Source organism: Chiloscyllium plagiosum, chromosome 9 (genome assembly GCF_004010195.1).
Source record: "Chiloscyllium plagiosum isolate BGI_BamShark_2017 chromosome 9, ASM401019v2, whole genome shotgun sequence".
In the NCBI taxonomy this organism is placed as follows: Eukaryota; Metazoa; Chordata; class Chondrichthyes; order Orectolobiformes; family Hemiscylliidae; genus Chiloscyllium; species Chiloscyllium plagiosum.
In genome coordinates, this window is record NC_057718.1 from 42360901 (window position 1) to 42386444 (window position 25544).

The 25544-nt window shown below is 38.9% G+C and overlaps 1 protein-coding gene across 1 annotated transcript in view; it reads right to left on the reverse strand.

The window, feature by feature from the left end:
- spata17 (spermatogenesis associated 17) overlaps positions 1 to 25544 on the reverse strand; it is a 330038-nt gene that overhangs the window by 237613 nt on the left and 66881 nt on the right. The window contains exon 7 of the mRNA XM_043695798.1: positions 16925 to 17125. Within this exon, the coding sequence (XP_043551733.1) occupies positions 16925 to 17125 (201 nt within the window). The remainder of the gene's footprint in view (positions 1 to 16924; positions 17126 to 25544) is intronic.

Consider the following 25544-nt stretch of genomic DNA (forward strand, 5'->3'; position numbering starts at 1 on the left):
GATCTGATAAGATTTGCATCCAACAGCATTTATGGCAGATATAATCCGCAGTAACCCTTAAACTCTCTTTAAACTCCCACATCTGACAAGAAGTACATATCACTGCAACGGCCATTTTTGCTCCTTCACAATCTACAGACCCAGAAACCGTCTTATTCCTCTACAAACACTGCCCCAGGTTAAATTAATAGTTAGGGCTTATATTTTAAATTCAATCAAGAGACTTATCTCCAAGAACATATAATCAAGAAAGAATCTACTGCACTCACTACTGCGGCCTTTCTCTTGGACAGACTTAAAACAACAATTAACTTATCTGATTTTGTGCTGTGAACTTCGCCCAACAGTTCCTCCAAGATTAGTTGTGAATTTCACTGTTTCTAAATTTTCTCAGATGCACTCCGATGTCCAGCGATACACGAATTCAAACAGCACAGGCAGCAACTGTGCAGGTTCTCTCTTTCTCTCTCTCTCTCCTGCACTGTCCTCACCATGTGTTTCCTTTGTCTGCTCTTCTCCCTTTTAAACTGCTGTTGTTTTGACTTTTTTTTCCCCCAAAGTTCCAAAACAATGCAACAGCATATAAAACAGTAATTGCTGCTCCTGGAATTCGAGGAAATCACCTCCAACACCTAAAATATCTCAAACAAAGGAACAGTTCTTACAGCCAGAAACTGTTCCCGTCCTCCATGTGTTCAAGCACTTTGACGTAACTTGTGCCAGAGCGATTGAGTAGCCCTGTTTGTATACCCACAGTTCCAAACCATGAAAAATAGCATTTAGTCATTTTTCACATATTTGTTACATGCTCCATTGGCTCATCTCAACAAAGACAGTAAGAAAGTTTTAAAACTCATTTCTGTTAGGCTGTTTTTAAGATTGAAAATGAACTTGGAAGATGCACGACGAAGGTTTTGTGATTTACACATGAAAGAAGTGAAACTATCATGGTATTCGAACAGATGAAAGACTTAACAGACAATCAAGGTATTTTTCAATGTATAATTTCAGTTACATCACACTGGAAATTTTTGCTATAAATCCTGTGCCTTGGAATTGTGTCCTCCATTATTACCTGAAGGAGCGGCACTCCGAAAGCTAGTGTGCTTCCAGTTAAACCTGTTGGACTATAACCTCGTGTGTGTGAATTTTAACTTTGTACACCCCAGTCCAATACTGGCATCTCCAAATCATAGAATATGATAGAATTCCTACAATGTGGAACTGGGCCCATTGGGTCCACACTGACCCTCTGAACAGCAGTTCACCCAGACCTACTGCCCTATCCTATTCCTGTAACCCTGCATTCTCCATGGCTAATCTACTTAGCCTGCAAATTCTGGAAACTATGGGACAATTTAGCATGGCCAATCCACCTGACCTGCACATAGAGTTATATATCTTTCCTGGATACTCCAAGACCTCAGTATTTCTCTCTTGTTAATCAAAATCGCACATCCTGTATTTTTCTGGTGTTTCCAGAATGCTGGGACCCCTTTTCCAGAGCTCCTCCTCAAGGTACTGCTGGGACTGGCAACTATATCTCAGTACTACCAAATACATTACTCGCTGCCAGAGCTTCTGGATTCCAGGGCTACCATCAATTCTACTTCATTATACAATGACAACTGATGACTATAAAAAATTCTTACAACTTATACAGGGATTTGTAACTCTGAAAATGAAATTTGAATTTCTAGTATAATAGTTGAAAGAATAACATCTTAAGATGTTTCACATTTTAAGATGCTTACTGCAATAAATTACTGAAACACTGTTTAATTAAACACTAGACTTATAGGCAACTTATACTTTAAATCAAAGGTCATAACAGTCCCTTTTTCATTACAAATACAACCTAAAGCACACACTTTACAGGTATTCTTTATATTGTTTCTTACATAGACATTTAATTTTCCCAGAATCAACCTAGAGTGATTCCTAGCTCCAAAGGGTTTACAGTATTCCCGTTCTAATCTTTTCTCAGCATGAGAACAAGAAATTTTAGAACTGCCTTTCACAATGAGATTTTCTTTTCCCAGATACTCTCCCTCTAGCTCGAGATAAAAGAATTCTCCTGCCTCACATGAAAATATGTAAATTAGGAGCAGAAGTGAATAATTAAACCTTTCAATTCTGCTTCACCATTTGATACAATCATGGCTGAACTGTTTATGTGTTCTCATCTATGTCCAATAACCTTTGATTTCATTGGCCAAAATCTTACCCCCACTTTACTTTAAATGACACAACTTACCCTACCTTTTGCGACATAGTCCCAAATATTACACCACCCTCAAGAGAAAAACAAATTTCATTTCTATCCTAAAAGTGTGACTCCTAATTTTATAAAGGTGACCCTTGGTTATGGATTCACCATATGAGGAAACATCCTATCCAACTCACATTGACAAGGTCACTCAGGATCTTAAACATTTCAATCAAATCACCCTTGTGAAAACAAGCACAGCCTATTCAATACTTTGACCTAAGACAATCCATGTATTTCAGGTGTCAATCTAGAAAACCATCTCTGAACGACCTCTAATGCATTTACATCCTCCCTTAAGTAGGGAGGCCAAAACAATACACAGTAGTTAAGATGTGGACAGACTAATGCCTTGTAAAACTACAGCACAATATCTGTCCATTTTCGTTCAATTCATAGAGTTGTATAGCACGGAAACAGATCCTTCAGTCCAACTCATCCATGCCGACCAGATATCTTAAGTTAATCTAGTCCCATTTTCCAGCATTTGACCCATATCAGGTCAAAGATGGCTGCAGAGTAGCCAGGACTCCTCTGCTCCACCCGTTCTTTTTTCTTTTTCTCCTTTATTTTCAAACTTACTCAGAGGGGAACAGAGGAGGAGGCGATCCCCGGACCGGAGACCATCACAGGCCAGGCTGGGGTGGAAGGCAATTCCCAGAGTGAATCCTAGGCCAGGCTGGCGTGGAAGGTGAGTCGTGATGGTGAGCCCAGGGCTGGAAGCTGGCAAGGGACGCAGATCCCATTCCAGAGATAGGCACAGGGAGGCGAATCGCGGAGGTGAGTCCCAGATTATGCCAGCGTGGGAGGTGAATCCTGGAAGCAGGACCCCGACCACAGGCCGCTGTGGCAAGGCGAGGTCCTTGCGGATTGGAAGCAAAGGCTGAAGTTTTGAGGCACGGAGTAGTCTGGAGAGTTGACCTGGTACGGTTGGAAGCTAGTTGCTGGCATGGACTTAGATGTAAAGGACTGTAATTTGAGGACTTTTTTCCCCCTTTTTATTCTTATGCTGGGCTTTTATTTATTATTCTTACAATTTTGTACTAAATACTTAAGTACTTGTACATTGGTATCTTGTACCAAAGATGGTGCCATTAACGGCGACATTGCAAACTTTTCATTGCACTCATTCGAGTGCATGTGATATTAAGACTAATTCCAATTCTTCTAATTTAATTCCCACTAAACCCTTCCTATTCATATATCCATCCAGATGTACTTTAAATGTTATAATTATATTCACCTCCCCCACTTCATCTGGCAACTCATCCTATACACACACCACCCTCTGCATGAAAAGGTTGCCCTTAGGTCCCCTTTATATCTTTCCTCCCTCACCTTAAACCTATCCCCTCTTATTTTGTACTCCTCTAATTCCCTGGAAAAACGACCTTGGCTATTCATTTTATTCATGACGCTCATGATTTTATAAACCTCTATAAGGTCACTTCAAACTCCGGCACTCTGAGGAAAAATAGCCCCAGCCTCTTCAGCCTTTTCCTATAAATCGAACCCTGAAACCCGGCAACATCCTTGTAAATCTTTTCTGAACTTATTTAAGTTTAACAACATCTTTCCAAAAGCAGGGAGACCAGAATTGAACATAGTATTCCAAAAGTGGTCTAACCAATGTCCTGTACAGCTGGATATCCTAACTCCTATACTCAATGCACTGACCAATAAAGGCAGGTGGATCAAACATCTTCTTCACTACCCTGGAGAAAATTAGGACTGCAGATGCAGTTTATAGTTCCTTGAAAATGGAGTCACATTTTGACAGGGTAATGAAGAAGTCGAGAGTGTGATGCTGGAAAAGCACAGCCGATCAGGTGGCATCCAAGGAGCAGGAGAATCGATATTTCAGGCAAGAGCCCTTCATCAGGAATCATCAGGAAACGTCGATTCTCCTGCTCCTCAGATGTCACCTGACCTGTTTTGCTTTTCCAGTACCACTCTCTCGACTTCTTCATTACCCTGTCAAAATGTGACTCCATTTTCAAGGAACTATAAACTTGCACCCAAGGTGTTTTTGTTCGGCAATAGGCCTCAGGACCCCACCATTAATTGTATAAATCCTGCCCTGATTTGCCTTACCAAAATGCTACACCTCACATTTATATAAATTAAACTTTGATCAAGGTCCCATTGTAATCTGAGATAATCTTCACTGACCAATACCAAGTTTAGTGTCATCTGCAAATTTACTATCCATTCCTCCTATTTTCACATCCAAACACATATATAAATGACAAAATGCAGTGCACCCATCATTGATCCTTGCAGCACATTGGTCACAGGCCTCCCGTCTGAAAAAAATCCACCACCATTCTCTTTTAATTAAAGATAGCATCCGAAAATCCTTCTTGATTATGTGCGGTACCTGAATATTAACCTTTTGTGACTCATTCATAGGAACAATTGGATTCTTCTGCACCTCCAGAATTCTGCTATCAGTCTCCATTTAAATGATACTCTGCTTTCTTTATCCTTCTTGAATATTGCATTTTGACTATGCAATGTTGCATTTGAATGTGGACTGCCTCAGTAGAGAGCCGCAAATGGTTCTGAACATTGTGCTATCAGCAAACATTCCTACTTCTGACCTTATAATGGAGCAACTGAAAATGGTTGGCCCTAGAAGACCTCCTAGATGGAACGCCTGCTGATATATCCTATAGCTGAGATGACTAATATCCAATAAACACAACCTGTATGCCAGGTATGACTCCAACCAGTAGATGGTATGCCCCAAATACCAATGGATTCCAGTTTTGCTAAAACTCCTTGATGTCACACTTGCTTGAATGTAGCCCTTGATATCAAGGCTGTCAGTCTCACCTCACCTCTGGAATTCAGCACTTTTTTCCAAGTTTGAATCAAGGCTATAACAATGTCAGCAACTGAGTGGCCCTGGTGGAACCAAAACTGGGCATCAGCAAGCAGGTTATTGCTGAGCAAAGGCTGTTGATGACATCATCCATCACTTTACTGACGATTGAGAGTAGACTGATGAAATGGTAATTAGGTTTGATTTTTCTTGCTTTTTATGTACAGGACATACCTGGGCAGTTTTTCACATTGTTTGCTAGATTCCAGCATTGAAACCATACTGGAATAGCTTGGCTAGGGTAGTAGTAAGCTGTTGAATTCAGGTCTTCAATACTTTTGCTGGAATCTTGTCAGAAATCATAGCTTTTGCAGTATCCAGAGCCTCCAAACATTTTTTGACATCATGTGAAGTGAATAAAATTGGCTGAAGACTGGTATCTGTGATACTGGGAACCACTAGAGGACGCTGAAATGTATCCTTCACACGGCACTTCTGTCTGAAGGTTGTAGTGAATGCTTCAAACTTAACTTTTGCACTGATGTGCCTCCTCTTCCAATTAATTGTCTAATTGGCCACATTCATGACTGGATGTGGCAGGATTGCAGAGATTAGATCTGATTGGTTGTGGGCTTGTTTAGCTATGTCTATCATTCATTGCTTATGCTGTTTGGCATGCAAGTAATCCTGTTTGCTAGCTTCACAGGTTTTTTAGGTATGCCTGATATTGTTTTTGGCAAGCCCTTCTGTACCCTCCATGGACCAGGACTGATCCCCTGCCTTGATGGTAATGGTTAATTGGGAGATATGCCTGGCCATGAGGTTGCAGATTGTACAATCTGCTAGAGAACAATTTTGCTGTTGTTGATGGTCCACAGCATCTCACAGATGAGGTTTTCAATTGCCAGATCTGTTTGAAGTCTGTCCCATTTAGCATGGTGATAGTGCAATATAACACATTGGAGAATATTCTTGATGCGAAGGTAGGATTTCATCTTCAGAAAGAGTGTGCTGTGGTCACTCTTACTGATACTGCCATGGACAGTTGCATCTACATCCAAGAATGACGTCAAGTATGGTTTTCCCTCTTGTTGGTTCCCTCACTTTTTGCCGTAGATCCAGTCCAGCAGTTATGTCCTTTACTTCAATGTCTAGAGGTGCTTTTAGTGTAAAGTCATTAAGTAATCCTGTCAAATTACACAACAGCAAGTCTATTATAGCCTGATCATTGGTCAGTCTCAGAACATGCTGCTCTAAAAGAAATCTTTCAAGATCATTTATGTACATCATTAAGGTTACTATTACCAATCTGATATTCCAGTTTATATGTAAATTAAAATCAATCACAATATATCAGAAGCACAGACTATTTCTTTTTGTTTTTCTTTGAAGTGTCCAGTCTTGACTGCAGGTATATTCTTAGGCTTTCCTCATGAATTTTGTTTTTCAGTGCACATGAGCTTCTAATACATCCTGAATGGTGAATCATTCAGGCTTTTTCTAGTTGTTACCTCCCTCTCAGAAACAGACAGATTAAAATGCACTGTGATGGTGATATTTCAGGAAAGCCTGTAACCTGATCTTTGCAATGGCTCTCTTTGAATCCTTCCTTATAGCAATATGAATCATATGGTCCATGAATTTCAGTAGAAATGCTAATAAGGTATCCTTCAGAGCCCATCTTGGAACTAAATGGAGTGCTTAAAGCACAAGTGTTTACAACTCAACATTCTCAATACTTTTCTGGAACTTTGGAGACTCTTAGTCTGCCCTTAACATGTGGGTTACTGCCTTTGTTTCCAAGCATAAATGCCTTGCACCCTAGGAGAAGGAATCCTAATTTTCCTCATCAAATAAACAATGCTGTAAGGCCGAATTCAGAACTGGTTACATGACCCCTTCATTGGCCCTTAATTTAAAGGCAAAAAGTCTCAAAAGATAACAATTGCATAAATCTCATAATTATAACATAATGTCAAAGGTCAGCTGATATTTTTAAATTGCAAAGTAAAGCTGTAAGCAACTATTTTAATCAAATGTTTTTGTTTTGTTCTTACCACAGCTAGATTCTTTAAGTCAGCTGAAAAGCCACAAGTTGGTAATAGCTCTTGGATCAAATACACATTCAAAAATAACTTTGTGAATCACTTTATTTTGGAAAATCATAACGAAAGTTAGTTATAGATTGAACAGAAGCACCTACCATCGCATTTTCTTTTTGCTAACATTAATTATAATTTCTATATGTAAACGGATGGCAAAATGTTTAGATTAGATTAGATTACTTACAGTGTGGAAACAGGCCCTTCAGCCCAACAAGTCCACACCGCCCCGCCGAAGCGCAACCCACCCATACCCCTACATCTACCCCTTACCTAACACTACTGGCAATTTAGCATGGCCAATTCACCTGACCTGCACATCTTTGGACTGTGGGAGGAAACCGGAGCACCCGGAGGAAACACACGCAGACACGGGGAGAATGTGCAAACTCCACACAGTCAGTCGCCTGAGGCGGGAATTGAACCCGGGTCTCTGGCGCTGTGAGGCAGCAGGGCTAACCACTGTGCCACCATGCTGCCCACTTGTCATTGTATTCTTTACTGATGAAAGTAACTTCACTTTGCATCTTATTTCTGGTATGCACTGAATGACCAACTTTGTATGAAATTTTCTAGCAGTTTGATCATATCAAAATTTTAAATAGTTTATGCTATTCAACCTTAATTGAAGAAAATTCACCTTTATCACTATAGAGCAAGGAAATAATTTTACAGGCTCAACCTTTGAAGAAATGTTAAAGAGTTGATAATAATTTGAATATGAATCCTTGTCTTATTAAAGCTGTTAAATTTTACTGTCTGACGTTGTTATAATAATCCCTCCCTCTCAGAGTCTGAGGACATAGGCTGTTTCTTTCTCCTGGGGAGTGTCTTGGTACATTTTAGCACCGGATCTGACTCAGCATCCAACATGGGAGCTTGCCTCTTGTGCCAACAATGCATCGGTAGAAATTCACACTCTTCTTCCATCAATTTGGCTACATCTGTCTTCCCCAACTTACATTCAGAATTCTCATCAATGCTTGATGGAGAGGGTGAACCATGGGTTCCGATAGCCTTTCCAACTGTTCCAAGGAGCGGAACACATTTTGCTCCTGCAACATTTGAGAGTTTGCGGCTTTCATATAGTCCATGTGCTTGCTCTGGACCATTGCACCAACCCAAAATTTATGTATCCCCAGTGCTGACCTCATGCCAAACATGCCTCTTACCCATGCAATTCCATTGACACGGTTCTTACACCAAATGTCATCCCCTATAATAAACTGTCTCTGTTGCTTGGCAGAGTCTCAAGTCCAGCACTGGTGTTCCTGATGCCTTTTCACTCTCCCCCTCACATCTGGGAAGATCTGATTTTACCGTGTGTAGAGTCTTCTACCCATTAGCAACTCTGCTTGTGCTATCCCTGTAGTTGCACGTGGTGTGGTCCTACAATCAAATAAGAACTGTGACAGTTTGGTATCTAGTGAGGATTTAGGCTGTTTCTTTCAGCCTGCCTTCAAAGTTTGAACCTCTCTTTGCCAGGCCATTGGATGATACATGGTATGGGGCTGTCCTTATAGGTTGAATTCCAATTAATTTTAGGAAATACCTAAATTTCCTGCTGGTAGACGATGGCCCATTATCTGTGACCAATACATCCATGAGTCATTTATTGAAAAAGATATGCGCAGCTTTTCTATTATTGTCCCCATGTTTGACAAATGAACTCCAAGCATGTGCAGCCACTTTGAGTGGGCATCCACAATGACTAAAAACATTGATCCAATGAAAGAACGTGCATAGTCAATGTGTAACCAAGTCCAAGGTTTACCCAGCCATTCTCACAAACGTGGGGGAGCTTCTGGTGGCAATGTTTGTCCTTGTCGGCACTCTGGTCACAACCCCACCAACATGACTATGTCTGCATCCAAGCATGACCACCAGATATAACTTCTCACCAGGATCTTCATTTTGGAGATGATTGAATGACACTGGTGAAGTTCAGCTAGTATCTGACAGCGGCCTTTGCTTGGGATAATCACTCTTGTTTCCCCTAACAATATGCTGTCATCTATTGTGAGATGGTCTCATTGGGTTCAAAAGAGTTTCAATTCTGGGTGTGATGGTTCTTTGGTTTCCGCCATCATCATTAGTTGCTTCAGTTTTGATAGATCTGGATCTCTTGTGTCCAACGTCTGATATTGTCAGTTGTGACTGGAAATGTGGCCAGAAAATTTAAAACCATTACAGATTCTTCTGTTGCTGGTACCATCAGTGATTTATCTGCCAACGGGAGGCAAGTCAAAGTCTCCGCATTTGCTACTTGACCTCCTGGATGGTATTCTAACTTGTAATTATGGGCACTTAGTGTTATAATCCATCACGGAGTTTGGCCTGAAGCTATGGCCAGCACTGCCTTGTCCCCTTTAAGCAAACCTAATAGGGGTTTCTGGTACGTTATCATCATAAATTTGCATCTACAAAGATATTAATGGAACTTCCTGACTCAAAATATGACCGCCAAGTCATTGATACATACTCTATTGGGCAGTCCTCTCTACTGGGCTACCTATAGCGTCATACTACTGCAATGCCAGACTGGAGGCATCACATGTGAATAACAGATCTCATTAAGGATCATAGTGTGCCAGCACCTCAGAGGATGATAGCTGTTTCTTCACTTTCCTGCAAGTTTTGGCTTAGTTTTGTGATCATTTCCAAAGTTGACTCTTTTTTAGGAGTTGATGTACAGATGCCAGGTTGGAGGCTAGATTGAACTTTCCATAATAATTTGCCAGCCCAAGAAATGATCTAAACTCCTGATCAAAAACCGGGACATTCCTGATCACCCCATTTTATCTTCCAATGGGTGTAACCTGGTCTTGTAAACTCTGTAGCCCAAGTAGATCACTTGGGGTGCCTGAAGCATGCATTTTTCCCTTCTTAGCATATGGTCACCCCAGAAAATCGTCTTAGGACTATTGTTAGTTCTGCAATAATGCTTCTTTCTTCAATGCTAAATGGCTATAATCCAATTGAAGATTGTAGACCATTATTTTTATAATGCAAACTTTCTTTTAATGTATTGGCTATAACACAATTCCAGCGCCATTTGTTTAAATGGTGCTGCTACTACACAATTTTCTTATAAAGCGGGAACGCACAGGAGCAGAACGATCACATTTATCCGAACAGTCTGTATGTCCAACTTCTCTAACTTCCATATTAGTATTCCCTGTTATTAGCACATCATCTAAATAAATGGTGACCTTAGGTAGACCTTGCAGAATGTTCTACATCATCTGCTGAAAATTTGAATGGGCTGACAAACTCTTATTGTATTAATTGTAACATTCTACTGGGAATCCTCATCTAAACACAATTGCAAATAGGTGTGGCTCATGTCCAGCTTTGTAAAAGAAAGCCCCTCCTATCTGCTTTGCGTATAAATCCTCCATCTGAGGGATTGGGTATCTATCCAGCTATGAGAAGTGGTTTACCGTTTGTTTAAAATCCCCACAATGGCGAACTGACCTGTTGGACTTCAAAATCAGTATGACTGGTGCTCCATTCAGCAAATTGGACTGGTTTTGATGATTCCTTCACTTTTCAATCCATTGATTTCTGCCTTTACTTTTGTCAGAAGTGCAAATGGTACTGGGCGGCCCTTGCAGAATTGTGGAATTGCTTCCTGGTCAATATGTAAGGTAGCCTTGGCTCCTCCGATAGCCCTGGCTCCTCCGATAGCCCCTCGACATTCCTGGAAGACTTTTGGGTACTTCATTAGGACTTCTCTCAGGCAGCCATTTTTGAATCGAAAAATGTTGAGCCAATCCAGGTGAATCTCTCTCATCCAATTCTGCCCCATCCAGTTTGGATCCAAGCTTTTTACTACAATCAGTGGTAGCTGAACAAGCTGCTTTTCATATGAAACTGAAACGGTACCCTTAAATCTGTAAAGGTTCCCCAGTTATAGGTTTTCAGCCGAGCCAAGGTCTTGCCCAAACTTAGAGGTTAAAGTCCAGAGTGTATTTTATTAAAAACTGGTACTGCAATCACTGATACAGCTACAAACTCCATTAGGACTGGATGACCATTTAATCAGAAGTTTATTTTGATTAGTTCTGATTTGGATGTGCTAAGCAATTTAACTGTTCCAATCCAGATGTAGGAGGACTTTCCAGGGTGTGCACTGTATTGAATAATGGCTTGTACGTTATATTACCGTAGGACTCTTTTGCTGTCTCAAATCTGCACAGTAACTACAATGGCTTGCTGGCCTAGATCTTGAAGAAACTTTTAACTGTCTGGCTGAGGCTTAGCTTTATTTTGGGGTTTTGCTGTGGCCAATCTAGAGTCCATCCAATCAGAATATGTCTTGAGTGAAGCTATGCACTTGCTTGCACTGAAGCAGTGTTCCCAAAGCTCAATCAGATTGGCGAGGGGTTCTACTTCTAGGAATAACCTGCAACTCATATGCTTTATTTGTCACATTCACCAAGGATAAAGCCAATTGCTGTGCCTGTTTGAAGTCCAATTAGGGTTCAGATAGTGGATGGTTACATCACTAGTCCCACATGCCAACCAGTCTCTAAGCATCTCATTAAGGGATAAACCTAAATCACATGCCTCTGACAATTACCTTAACCTAGTAAAAAATCCTGACTCTGCTCCTGGGCCTGGCCAAACTGGCCATTAACAGGTCCAGACAGCGGGCCGTGGAGGGGGTCGTTAGGGCCAACTGCCTGCCTCTCTTCCGCGGTTGCGTTAGAGCCCAGGTGTCCTTGGAGAAGGAGCACGCGGTGTCGCCCAACACCCTGGAGTTGTTCAGGGAGAGGTGGGCGCCGCAGGGAGTGGAGTGCATCATTTCTCCCTCCAACTCTATTTTGATTTAGTCCCTACCCTCCCCCTCACTGTTTTGATCACACAGCACTGCCCTTTGATGTGAAGGGCAGTGTTTGTCACTGGCCACCCGGGTGTTTTCCTATCTTCCTGGTGGTGGAATTTGAATAAAGATTCGTACACTTTGTGTCTTTCACTTAAAAAAAAAAGAAAAACATAAATAAAAAATCCTGACACAAATTCACCTCGTTCGCAAAATGCTGAGTAGAAACAATAGCATCTCAGAATTAAAGGAGCCTTGAAGTCAAACTGAATCCATCAACTCTTGAAAGGTTTTAGTATTTGGTGCATCAGGGAAAGTTAGGCTCCTAAAACCTGAAAAAGGTGCAGGTGCAGAAGCTGTCAGGAGAATTACCCATTGCTTTTCATTTGCCCTAATGTAATTTGCCCAGAAAAAAATGAATGCATTCTTTCCAAATAGTGGGCCCAGTCTTCGACACTAGGGTTGAACAAGTCAAGCTTGCCAAATCTTGGCATAATGCAAGAAATGCTTACACCAACTCAAAAGATGACTGTTGCAAGCGAGTTTCTTCAGGAATGTGTTTTACTCTCGTCACCACTGAAATAACGCCACAGAGGCCAATAACCCATCATCAAATCACTCTTTATTTACAAATATAAATTCCTTGACTTTGGCACAGCCACATTAGAAGTCAGTACCTAGTGTGTCAAAATCTCTGATATTCCTCATTTCATTGATCAGCCAGGGCTCTCTGATTGGACAAGATTAAAGCCCCAATCAGGGAACTCATATTCTATGATGTCCAGCTAACTGACCTTGTTACAATTGCTACAGATACTGTCAAGAGGAAATGCAAATTAATAAGAGGGGACGTGGTGGCACAGTGGCAATGTCACTTGACTAGTTTGCCAGAATCACAGGCTAATGTTCTATGGATATGGGTTTACATCATGTGATAGCTGATAATGGAATTTGAATTCAATATTAACCTGGAATAAAAAGCTGGCTATATGAAAAACACATCGGTGGTGGGCAAGTTGTTGGAGGGAATCCTGAGGGACAGAATGTACATGTATTTGGAAAGTCAAGGACTGATTAGGGATAGACAACATGGCTTTGTGCATTGGAAATCATGTCTAAGAAACTTGATTGAGTTTTTTTAAAGAAGTAACAAAGAGGATTGAGGGCAGAGCAGTAGACATGATCTATATGGACTTCAGGCAGGCGTTCAACAAGGTTCCACATGGAAGATTGACTAGCAAGGTTAGATCTCATGGAATACGGGGAGAACCAGCCATTTGGATACAGAATAGTTTTTCATACTGAAGGCCTGTGACCAGTGAAGTGCCACAAGGATCGGTGCTGGGTCCACTACTTTTTGTCTTTTATATAAATGATTTGGATGTGAGCATAACAGGTATAGTTAGTAAGTTTGCAGATGACATCAAAATTGGAGGTGTCATGGACAGTGAAGAAGCTTACCTCAGATTACAACAGGATCTTGGTCAGATTGGCCAATGGACTGAGTAATTTAGATAAATGCAAGGTGCTGCATTTTGGGAAAGTAAGTCTTAGCAGGACCTATACACTTAATGGTAAGGGAGTGTTGCTGAACAAAGTCACCTTGGAGTGCAGATCCATAGCTCCTTGAAAATAGAGTCACAGGTAGATAGGATAATGAAGGCAGCGTTTTGTATGCTTTCCTTAATGGTCAGAGCATTGAGTATAGGAGTTGGGAGGTCATGATGCAGCTGTACAGGATGTTAATTAAGCCAGTTTTGGAATATCGCGTGCAATTCTCGTCTCCTTCCTATTGGAAGGTTGTTGTGAAACTTGAAAGAGTTCAGAAAAGAGTTACAAGGATGTTGCCAGGGTTGGAGGATTTGAGCTACAGGGAGAGGTGGAATAGGCTGGGGCTGTCTTCCCTGGACTGTTGGAGGCTGAGGGGTGACCTTACAGAAGTTTATAAAATCATGAGGGGCGTGGATAGGGCATTGGGTGGGGAAGTCCAGAACCAGTGGGCATAGGCTTAGGGTGAAGGGGAAGATATAAAAGGGGCAACTTTTTTACACAGGATGGTGCGCGTGTGGAATGGGCTGCCAGAAAAAGTGGTGGAGGCTAGTACAATCGCAACATTGAAAAGGCATCTGGATGGGGATACGAATTGGAAGGGTTTGGAAGGATATGGGCCGGGTGCTAGCAGGTGGGATTAGATTAGATTGGAATATGTGGTTGGCATGGATAAATTGGACCAAAGGATCTGTTTCCGTACTGTACATCTCTATGACTCCAGACCCATAGCAATGGGATTGTCTTACAAATACTTCTGGACAATTAAGGATGGGCCTTAAATGCTGGCTCAGCCAGGATGCCTTCATCCCATGAAGTAATGTTTAAAGGATGAACACTATAAAGTCCTGAAGAAGGGTTACACCTGAAATGTTGACTTCTCCACTTCTTGGTACTGCCTAGCTTGCTGTGTTCTTCCAGCCTCCTGTTTGTCTACTTTGGATTCCAGCATCTGCAGTGATTTTGTCTCTTACTCTATAAAGTTAGGCAAATAATCTCTTACTACGTTTGAGTGAAGCAAAAGTGTGTTTTAAAAGTAACTTTAAATGTCAGATTTGCCATTATGTTTGCATATCAACAAACAGTCTTTATCTTGTTAGAACATAATTCAATTAGATAATTTGAACATTTTTGAGTCTTAGAGTTAAGGCAGCATGGAAACAGACATTTCGATTCAACTCATCCATGCAGATCAGATATTCTGAATTAATCCAATCCCATTTGCCAGCATTTGGTCCAAAAGCCTCAAACCCCTCCAATCATAAAGCCATCCAGATTCCTTTTAAATGTTGTATTTGTACCAGCCATCACCACTTCCTCTGGCAGCTCAATCCATACACATACCACCCTCTGCGTGAAAACATTGCCCCTTAGATCCCTTTTAATTCTTTCCCCTCTCACCTTAAACCTATGCCCTCTAGGTTTGGCCATGATTTTATAAACTTCTATAAGCTCACCCCTCAGCCTCCAATGCTCCAGGGAAAATAGCCCCAACCTTGGCAACATCCTTGTAAATCTTTTCTGAACCATTTCAATTTTATAACATCCCTCAAAAACAGGGAGACCATAACTGAGACCAGAATTAAAAACAAAATCTAAAGGAACAGCTAAATAAAAGCATAATACTGCTGATACTGGATATCTGAAATCAAAAGAGAAAATAATGGAGAAAGCTTGACTGGCAGCATCAGCGGAGATAGGAACACAGTTAATGTTTTGAGTTTGACATTTCTTCAGAATATCTGCATACTTTTGGAAAGGGGAATATAAGGGCAGGATTAGTGATTATATTGGGAATCCAGGATGCCACTTCAAAGCCAACCATCACCTCTTAAATGAGAGCTGTGTGTGGCTGCATAAACTGCAATAATGTTGGAAAAGATGACTAAATGAAGGAATAATTGCAATTAAGAGTCTCAGATATTGCACCAAACGTCCTGCAGAAAATGCAGGAAGTGAAAAATAAATATCCTTCATCACTTGGGGCAGAAAATCCTCCATGCATCTACTTGTGAAGCAATGAAAAGAGTTGGTTAAGACCAGAAGAATGGCCATGTAGAATGCCACAAAGCAAGGGGAAACAATCAATTATTTTACTAGACTTGTTGAGGTAAGAAGAATGCCAAGATACCTTTTGTTCAGAACTGCAACACCTAGAATCTCACTTCATTTATGTGGTTCATAAATAGCATTCTTGCCTCTATGTTAAAAGATTACAGGTTCAATTTGTACTCCAGAGGTTTGAGCACATAATTCAGACAGTGACACAGGTAACAAAGCAGATTTGATGTGTAATCAAAGCAATATACTGTGGATGCTGGGAACCTGACGTAAAAGCAGAAAATGCTGGAGAAATTCAGTAAGTATGTGCAAACAGGAACAAAGTTAACATTGAGTCCAAACTGACACATTTTCCTTTACATATCGGCTAGACGAGAGAAAAATCACAGATTCCATTCTCTAAAGGATATTAGTGAACCAGATAGATTTTCACAAGAATCAACAATAGTTCCATGGTCGTTATTATTGAGACTATCTTTATATTCCAGCTTATTGAATTTAAAGCCTACCAGCTGTTGTGGTAGACATTGAACACATAGCCTGGACTATTGGATTAATTATCCAGTACATCAGCAGCTCTCCTTATCCAGTTATAATGACCAAAATTCACATTGAGTTGATTTGGAATTCCTTTTAAAATTTGCCTTACAATGTTATCAAATGGAAAAAAAAGTACAGAGTTAATAATTGGCACCATTAATCAGCCAGAGGATTTGGAGTTTATTTTAGAAATGATATTAATTGTGTTACTTAAGAACATTTGCACTATTGATTGATTTCTTTACAATCACCAGTTACACATTTTGTCTATGGTCCAAGCACATAAACTGGTTTAACGTACCACTGAAAAACATTTCCAATTCCTGAACTTATTTCACCACACTGTAACCAAGAAGGCCTTGCTTATATTGGACTAAACACACTCATGAAGAAGAACAATAGCATGAGCTTTAAAGTGAATCATCGGCAATGATGCAAAATCAAAGAAGAAATTGCAACATGTTTTCTGTCAATAATTCATATTTCTTTGACTTACTACTATCATGTAAGAGTACAGAATACCTACCAAATTTACCTCTATTTTGTTCCTACAATTACGTTTAATATAAATAGAAATATTGGTGATGTGCTGCTTTCTACAAATTATTAATGTTGCATAAGTCTGTGATTGTGTACATTATGAATAACTGAGAACCATTTGTGACATTAACTGGAAGAAAAACAAAACAAGAACAATCCCTTTTTATCAAAAAATGCCAAAGCTGCTCCATGACGATAAAAGAACATACCTGTGGTTTCTTCCAGCCTAAATGTGGCAGTCGCCCTAACGAAGGAGAGGTGCATGGAATTTCAGGTATTGATGGATCCACAAGACCCTCAGTGATATCCTTTTTCTGAGATGAATTAGGAGTCAATGGCCTGACCTGTTGCAACCTGCACTCCATCTCATTTGGGCACAGCAAATATGGAGAGTTATAAATACCTGGAAGCTAGGTAGAAAGGTAACAGGTATTAACTCTCAGCTATGAAGCAATGCACAAAAATATAAACTCTAAATTTGCAACAACCTCAAAATGAAAACAAACTTAGACCAACCATGGTTAGATGTATTTAGTGAACTAATATACCAAAAATAGTTCCATAAATATATGAGAGCAATGAAAATGCAACTATTTTTGGCATTAAACTCGTACAAACTCCAAATGGAAATGACAACCTCATATCAAATTTAATCAGTCAGAAAAAATTACAGATTTGTGCCAAAATTATAAAGCAACATATTCTAAATGCTTGTGCGCAAGTCACATATTTCTTCTCCGTAACCATTTAAGTTTTGTCATAAACTTCAGCAGCCTTTTGCCAGCAGTGGCCTGGGAATCCATTTTCTTTGGCAATTTTCTAAACCGATAAAGACTTTGGGGAAATCTGCACTCGCTGTTTTAAAAAAAAACACACACCTGGGTTCATGCTGTACGTTCAAGCTAAAACTGAACTCAATAAAGCTGTTGAATTCTCAGGAGCGACCCTGTTAATAGCTTCCTTCTGACCTCTCTGCATCAAGTTCTACTTCTGGCTAGTATACTGATCACACAGTGGGGCAAATGAGCTGTGAAAACACTGATATTTTTAAGTATAAAATTCTGGTTGTCGTGAAAGAGAAAATAAGTTATGCAGGCGACACACTTTTGGCACTTTAAGTCCCCCTCCATCAGAGGAATTCATGCATGAACTAGAATATTAATTGCACCAGGTCAAGCATATCTGCAAACGTGCCTTTTGTTGGCCAGTCATCCATTGAATAGCATTTAAATTCTGGACCCTTTTGCAAAGCTATCAATCCATCAGTCAGCTTCCTCCCCAATCTAGATGTTTTTCATATAGGCCTTTTATAATTAGGGCCACAGGGGATGGCAAGAAAAGGCACAAGAAGTTTAATGACCGTAAAGAAGAGCATGAAGGAGATCAGTGAATGAAGTATTTGCCTGAGATAGGATTGCTGAATCAACACTGACCAACATACTTCATCATAATTATCAAGACATGCAACTGCCACGAGATTTATAAAAATCGCACTCAGCAAATAATTGACCTGATGTTAAGAAGAAGGTGGATTGTTAGCACATTGCCAAAACATGCAATAAGATATTCAAGATTTAATTATTCTCAATGAAAGCTCAAAAGGTAACATTTGACTTGCCAAGTGCACAATTTCACTTTTAACTGAATGGTTGTAAACACATTTATGGGTACTCCTGAGAGAACTGAAATTATACATTGCCATACACGTACATCCTTTCATCACACAAATGCTTTGCGAAGATTAATTAAACAAATATAATAATTAATGCAGAAAGTAATTACCAAAACAAGCCACTTGAGAAGCAGAGATGACCTAATACTAACTATGACTTACTTTTTCAGACTACTAAAGCCACAGTTTGAAACACAGAGATAAACCAAACATTTCCCCCAAAACCCTGAAAACTAAACCAAATTTGCACTGAAATATAAAACATAACAATCACAAGTAACTTTTGTATTTTAAACATAAGTATGCATACTGGAAGAGGAAATTAATTTTAGAATTAGTCAAACTTCTAAATGATACTTAAATGTTTTATTACAAATATTTAACAAATATCTGGAGTTATTAAAATTCTGACAATTAAGTAGAACAGGAGAATCTGCAGCATTTTATAACTGATTCTTTTGGGTAATCTTTGATGAAAACAAAAACGTTTTAGTTTGAATGTGCAATTTACAGAGAGGCAGAATTTGAATGTGCAATCTTAGTTATAAATTTGAAAAAACATTAATTAAGATTCAATTAATAGCCATCATTTTTGTCATCCTCTTTAATCTATAATAAAAAAGCTATTCTTAGCATTTCATCAATTCCTTTACAATATGCTAAATAATAATTAAACTAAAGGTATAACATTTCTATCATAATTTTTGTTTTGTTTTCTGAGATAAATAACAGTAAGTTGAGTATCGTAAACTATATGCTATTTTTGCTGTTACATTTTTCATTTAAACATTAATGCATTTTTATGTTTAATTTTGCATTTCTTTACCGCTTTTTCAGATTTAATTCTTTGTTTTCATTAATGAAATTTTGTTGTTGGAGAGTGCACAAACTCTTTATAGTGATTCAAATTACCTACAAGATTTATGTAGTTTTTTTCTGAACTTTAAAGTATGCATTACAACACAAGTAAAGGGACAACTTCATGATATTGGCAAAGCAATACAAATAATTAATTTTGGAAGATAACTAAACGTAAATTCACACAAGTTGAAGTACTCCCAATAATTATACTGTGGGCATTTTCTAGCAAAGACTTTACATAGCAAATATAAAGCATTACATTCTAAGAATTAAAGTATCTAATTATATTGAAATAATTTAAATTAGGAGCAATTTCAGTTATTTGTATTTAATTGCAATATCTTCTCAAAAGCCATTTAATTTTCGCTATGATCAGTTATTTTTGAGAACTTTAAAAATTATCAGTGAAAATAATTATATCATAAACTGATTCAGAATTAACATTTGACTAAACTTAAACTACAGAAAATGGATATTGTAAATTTGAATGTTATATTTGGAAGCATTCTGCCACAAATTATTTTAACAGGTTGACGAGCAGGAATTATTGTGTTATTACAATTTTTATTGTACAACAAATTAGCCTTGATTACAACTTGTTCAAAATTCAATGAGAAAACTGTTAACAGACACAATTAATTGCCTTCTATGAGCAGCATTCAAAACTGACTACATGATTGAGGTGCCTATCTTTACAATACACCTGTTCAAATACGTACTACCTATTGCACACAATACCTTGTAGTCTGCAATTCAACAAACAACTGTGTGTGTTAATTTTCAAAGCTCTAAGAATGCATTTAAAGGATAATTGGCTTGTCATATGATGATGACTTGCAAATGAGGATTTTTGGCTTTTAAAGCACTATTTATGCCGGTGTAATTTAAGGCACTGTAAAATAAAGACACGTGCTGCTGTGGTTGTACATCAGACATGCCTGACTTCACATCTAAGTCCAAAACATTACAGGTCAGCTGTTGCTGTGTATACAATTAAACTAATCGTTCCATAAGAGATGCATGGGTTTAAAAAGAGCTGTTAGAATACCCGAGATGATAGCACAAGGGTAAATACATTATCTTAGTTCTATACTACATGTGAAATAATTCAGTTCCTATACAAAGAATGATTGTATACATCACTCCTGTAAGTAGTTTATGTGTTGGCTTTAAAGGAATATATTTAATTACTTTTTTCCCTATTTTGAATCTGCAAATGATTCTAATGTTCACTGAAAGCGTTAAGTATAGCAGCAATTTGGGATGACAGAGTGGAAGTCAACGTGCACCTTTTAGTAGATTTTAGCATCAGCTGGGAAGGATGATAGATATTTTTGATCCAAGTCTAGAGGATCATTTGGTAAGGAACATGTATTTGAATGGGGCACATTGATTTGATGTCAAATAATGTTAAGCAATTTGTACACCATTTTGTTCAGAATAAAGTTTTCGGTGAAGGAGACTAGTGTTCGGCAAAATAATTCACTACCATGACTTTATGCAAGGTGATACAAAAAATTAGTATGTTTTACAGCCTTGTCTCACAAGATGATTGCGCAGTGGTGGTCAACTGTCTGTAAAACAAAATGTGCCTTGGCACACATTTTCTGCAGCATTTGTTCCAGAAGAAGTCACTAGGGAAGGTGAAGTTTTTACTGGACTCCATTTTCTCTGGGCCTTCTTGGCCAGCTGATCTTTTCGTTCTACCCACTTCTTGCAAAAAGAACATCAGAGGAATCAGGTCATTCTGCTTGGCAGTTGTCAATGTCAATATCTTGTATTTTCATATTTCACTTGTAGGTGTTCTTGTGGTAGAAACATGGGCATTCAGGAGACCAGTTCACCGACCAGTTCATCATCCAGTAGGTCTTTAGGTATGTAGCCATCACCCACCTCATCAATAGCATTGAATCTAAGCCAATGAAATTAATGTGTATCTATTATTTTGATCATTATATCACTTGCCCTACTGAAGGAATGTCTGAGACAGCAATGGTGCTAACTGTTCAGTCTTTTCTTTGCATAGTATATCATGTCCAGGTCTCATGATACTATAATGTACTGAGTGTGAGTTAAGAAGTAGTAACTTAGTTACTTTTGTCTGCCCCAAAATATTCCACAACGTATTTGTAAATCTTTGAGATATTGAAATTAAATAAGCTAGTTTACATCTCAACTTGGAAAGTTTGGGTAAAAAAGGAAACATTAACATTTTTACTGAATCATAATACAAAACTACACTCACAAGCACAAATCTATTGTGGAATATCTATTTGATGTTACTTTAGATAGCGCAATCAAATCACCATAATAATTACAAATGTGAAACTGAGAATACAGAGTGCGTAAGTATCTCATACATTAGGTTTTTGCTATCCACCACTGTCAATATTGATTATCTGTTCATTTTAATAAGCTAAATGGAAGGTTTTACAAAATTGAAATCAGCTGCTTAAAAAGCTGTAAACATTCAAAATACTAAGCATTTGAGCTGTTAATAAGATCTGAACTTTACTGAATTCTCAAAAAGCCATTAGCTTACATCTAATGCCAACGTTCCTAGATATTCACTAATGTTAAGAATCTGACCAAAAGATCAACAAGACTGATCATAATTGTAGATGACACACAATGTCAATCAGACGTAAAACTCCAGTCTGCAAACTGGAAAGCTCTTGCCAAGTATTGTAAGAGATATTTTTAGAAGCTTCAAATATTTTAATATAACCTATATCAAAGCCAATGAAGATTTGATCATTTATACAGTGGCAGTTAGGCAGGACTTGATTTCTGGAAGTTTACGTAGTAACAAAGCTTTACACTAAACATAACTATAGGTCTAAGCAAGAAATACTTTGAAGTATCACATTTTCATTAAATCTCCATCATTTTTACTATCTCATAAGGAAATTATATTTAAAGATATACCTCTTCCAGAATGCAAACATAATTACTTTTCTAAACTGATGGTAGTTATAACTTCTGGCATTATATATATTACTATGTCCATCTTTCAGAATTTGCAGCATCTTCTTTTGGCTTCTACTACTGTACTTGCAGTCACCACTGGTTATTCACACTTCTTCATCTCCTCCTTGCAACCACCCAACTCTCTTTCAGAGTCCTGCCATATTTAAATCGCTCATTACCATGTGCCTTTCAAGTTAGTCTTTGGCCTTCCTCTTCTGCTTCCTGGTAGTCTGATTATACACCTCATCACATCTGCTGTCTCTCCATAACAGCTGATCATACGACTTCAGCTACTTTCTTTAATGCTCCCAGTCTTTATGAGTCCCTGATCTGTTGGTTCATGATGTTGTCCTTTCTCAATGCTTTACACACCCATCTTAGTGTTCACATTGAGTCATTGTTCCTTTCTTCTTGATTTTGCCTATATTTCTGCACAATTAAACAAGATGGTATCACTATCGTTGTAAGTTTCAGTGATATTTTTCTATTACACAATACTCCACTACACTTATTCCAATTACTCCAATCACAGCTAATCCTTTACTTAATTTCCACTTCTCTGAATTCCATCTTCTACCATCACTGACCATAGGTACTTTCAACTGTTAACTTTCTCCAAAATCTTCAGACATAATTGTTTCAACCAACATACTGATCCCTCTTTTGTAGATTCAGACTGGCAATCCATAAATTATTCAATTGAAAATTTCTTTACATTAGAATATTGCATGATACTCTGATTCCTGAACTTGGCCATTTTTGAATTTCACATTTGAGCATCTCTGGAAGGAAGGACATCAGTTAAATACAGAATAAATTTCAACAAGGATATGACAGAATAACCTGTTGACAATCACTGTAGATGCCGACTGTGTATATGAAATAAACCACTTGAGTAAGTTAGGAAAGCAGTCAATGTAAGTGAAATTTCACTCCAACAGTCGTATTATTGAATGAGAAATCCACTTGTGTCAATGATAACAGTTTGGAGATAGTAATAGAGTCTTTTTAAACCTAAAGAAATACTTCTAGCAGACAGACCTGTCCTTTAACTAAGTTTAAAAGCACTCTCAAATGCATAATTAAACTATTTTGCTTCTTTTTTTTCTGATTTCAGATGCAATCATGGTTTGTTTAATTTCACAGAATTTCTCAAGTAAGTGTCATTAGATCATTGCTGTGGCTGGCCTGTATCACAATTTAGTTTAGCACTGCAAATATACACTTTCCAGCAGTGATAATTCGACAGTAAACAGGATTAAAAATGATTTGGATGCGAGCATAAGAGGTACAGTTAATAAGTTTGCTATTGATATCAAAATTGGAGGTGTAATGGACAGCAAAGAAGGTTACCTCAGATTACAACAGGATCTTGATCAGGTGGGCCAATGGACTGAGACGTGACAGATGGAGTTTAATTCAGATAAATGCTCGCATCCAAATCATTTTGGGAAAGCAAAATCTTAGCAGGACTGTGTGAAGTCCTACGGAGTGTTGCTGAACAGAGACCTTGGAGTGCAGGTTCATAGCTCCTTGAAAGTGGAGTCGCAGGTAGATAGGATAGTGAAAAAAGCGTTTGGTATGCTTTCCTTTATTGGTCAGATTATTGAGTACAGGAGTTGGGAGGTCATGTTGCAGACATTGGTTAGGCCACTGTTGGAATATTGCGTGCAATTCTGGTCTCCTTCCTATTGGAAAGATGTTGTGAAACTTGAATGGGTTCAGAAAAGACGTACAAGATGTTGCCAGGGTTGGAGGGTTTAAGCTATAGGGAGAGGCTGAACAGGCTGGGGTTGTTTTCCCTGGAGCGTCGGAGGCCGAGGGGTGACCTTATAGAGGTTTACAAAATTATGAGGGGCATGGATAGGATAAATAGACAAAGTCTTTTCCCTGGGGTCGGGGAGTCCAGAACCAAAGGGCATAGGTTTAGAGTGAGAGGGGAAAGATATAAAAGAGACTCAATTCGATTCGATTCCCTACAGCATGGAAACAGGCCCTTCGGCCCAACAAGTCCACACTGACCTTCTGAAGAGCAACCCACCCAGACCGATTCCCCTACATTTATCCCTGACTAATGCACCTAACACTACGGGCAATTTAGCCATTTCACCTAACCTGCACATCTTTGGACTGTGGGAGAAAACCGGAGCACCCGGAGGAAACCCAGGCAGACACGGGGAGAATGTGCAAACTCCACACAGACAGTTGCCCGATGCGGGTATTGAACCCGGGTCCCTGGCATTGTGAGGCAGCAGTGTTAACCACTGAGCCACCCCTAAGAGGCAACTTTTTCACACAGAGGGTGGTACGTGTATGGAATGAGCTGCCAGAGGAGGTGGTGGACGCTGATACAATTGCAACATTTAAAAGGCATTTGGATGGGTATATGAATAGGAAGGGTTTGGAGCGATATGGGCTGGGTGCTGGCAGGTGGAACTAGGATGGGTTGGAATATCTGGTCGGCATGGATGGGTTGGACCGAAGGTCTGTTTCCGTGCTGTACATCTCTATGACTGTGACTCTATAACTCCGGTATATTCCTTCCTCCAATCCCTTTCCCCACTGATCCAGACCAAATATGAGCTAGATTAGCACAATGCAGAATTGAAATTTAAAATCTTCCTTTCAACACTGATTATCACATGATCAGACTTATTTACATAATATACCATGAGCTGAGTTCTGCAAAACAAACTAAAGAGGTACAAATAATGCCATTCATGACATTTCACGTTTTGGCATGTGCCACAACCGAGGTTACGTTTTTATGAATCGTATAACAATATCTTGGCTCATTAACATAAATGGAGCACAATTTTGCTTAAAAAATGAATTACATTTCTAAATTAGTTGCAATTATCTCTGGCTGAGTTGGAGATTAACATTTTTCAGTTATGAAATTGCAGAAATATTCTTGATATGCACAAACCATATTAAATTGCTTTGTTGCAAACAGTTGACTTCTCTTTCATATTCTGTCTTATGAACTTATTTTCCTCTCCCAAAGAAAATTGTCAAAAATTTGTGAAAAGATCATCCAACTGCATTCACAAGGGAATAACTGAAATGAGTTCAAGCCCAGCAATTGACAGAATAATAATGAAGACCCATTAAGGAATTTATAATTCAAAGTCAGATCATATGTGCATGAAATGGCACACACATAAAATATGTTTCAGTGAAGAACTAGCTTGTTTCCAATGAGTGAATAGAATCCAAAAATCGATTGTTGAACAAGGCATGCTGATTTCAACAATCAATCCAACAGTGGCCATTCAGTTAAAAAAAACTGGTTCATTAAGGCAGGAGACATAATGGCTTATTTG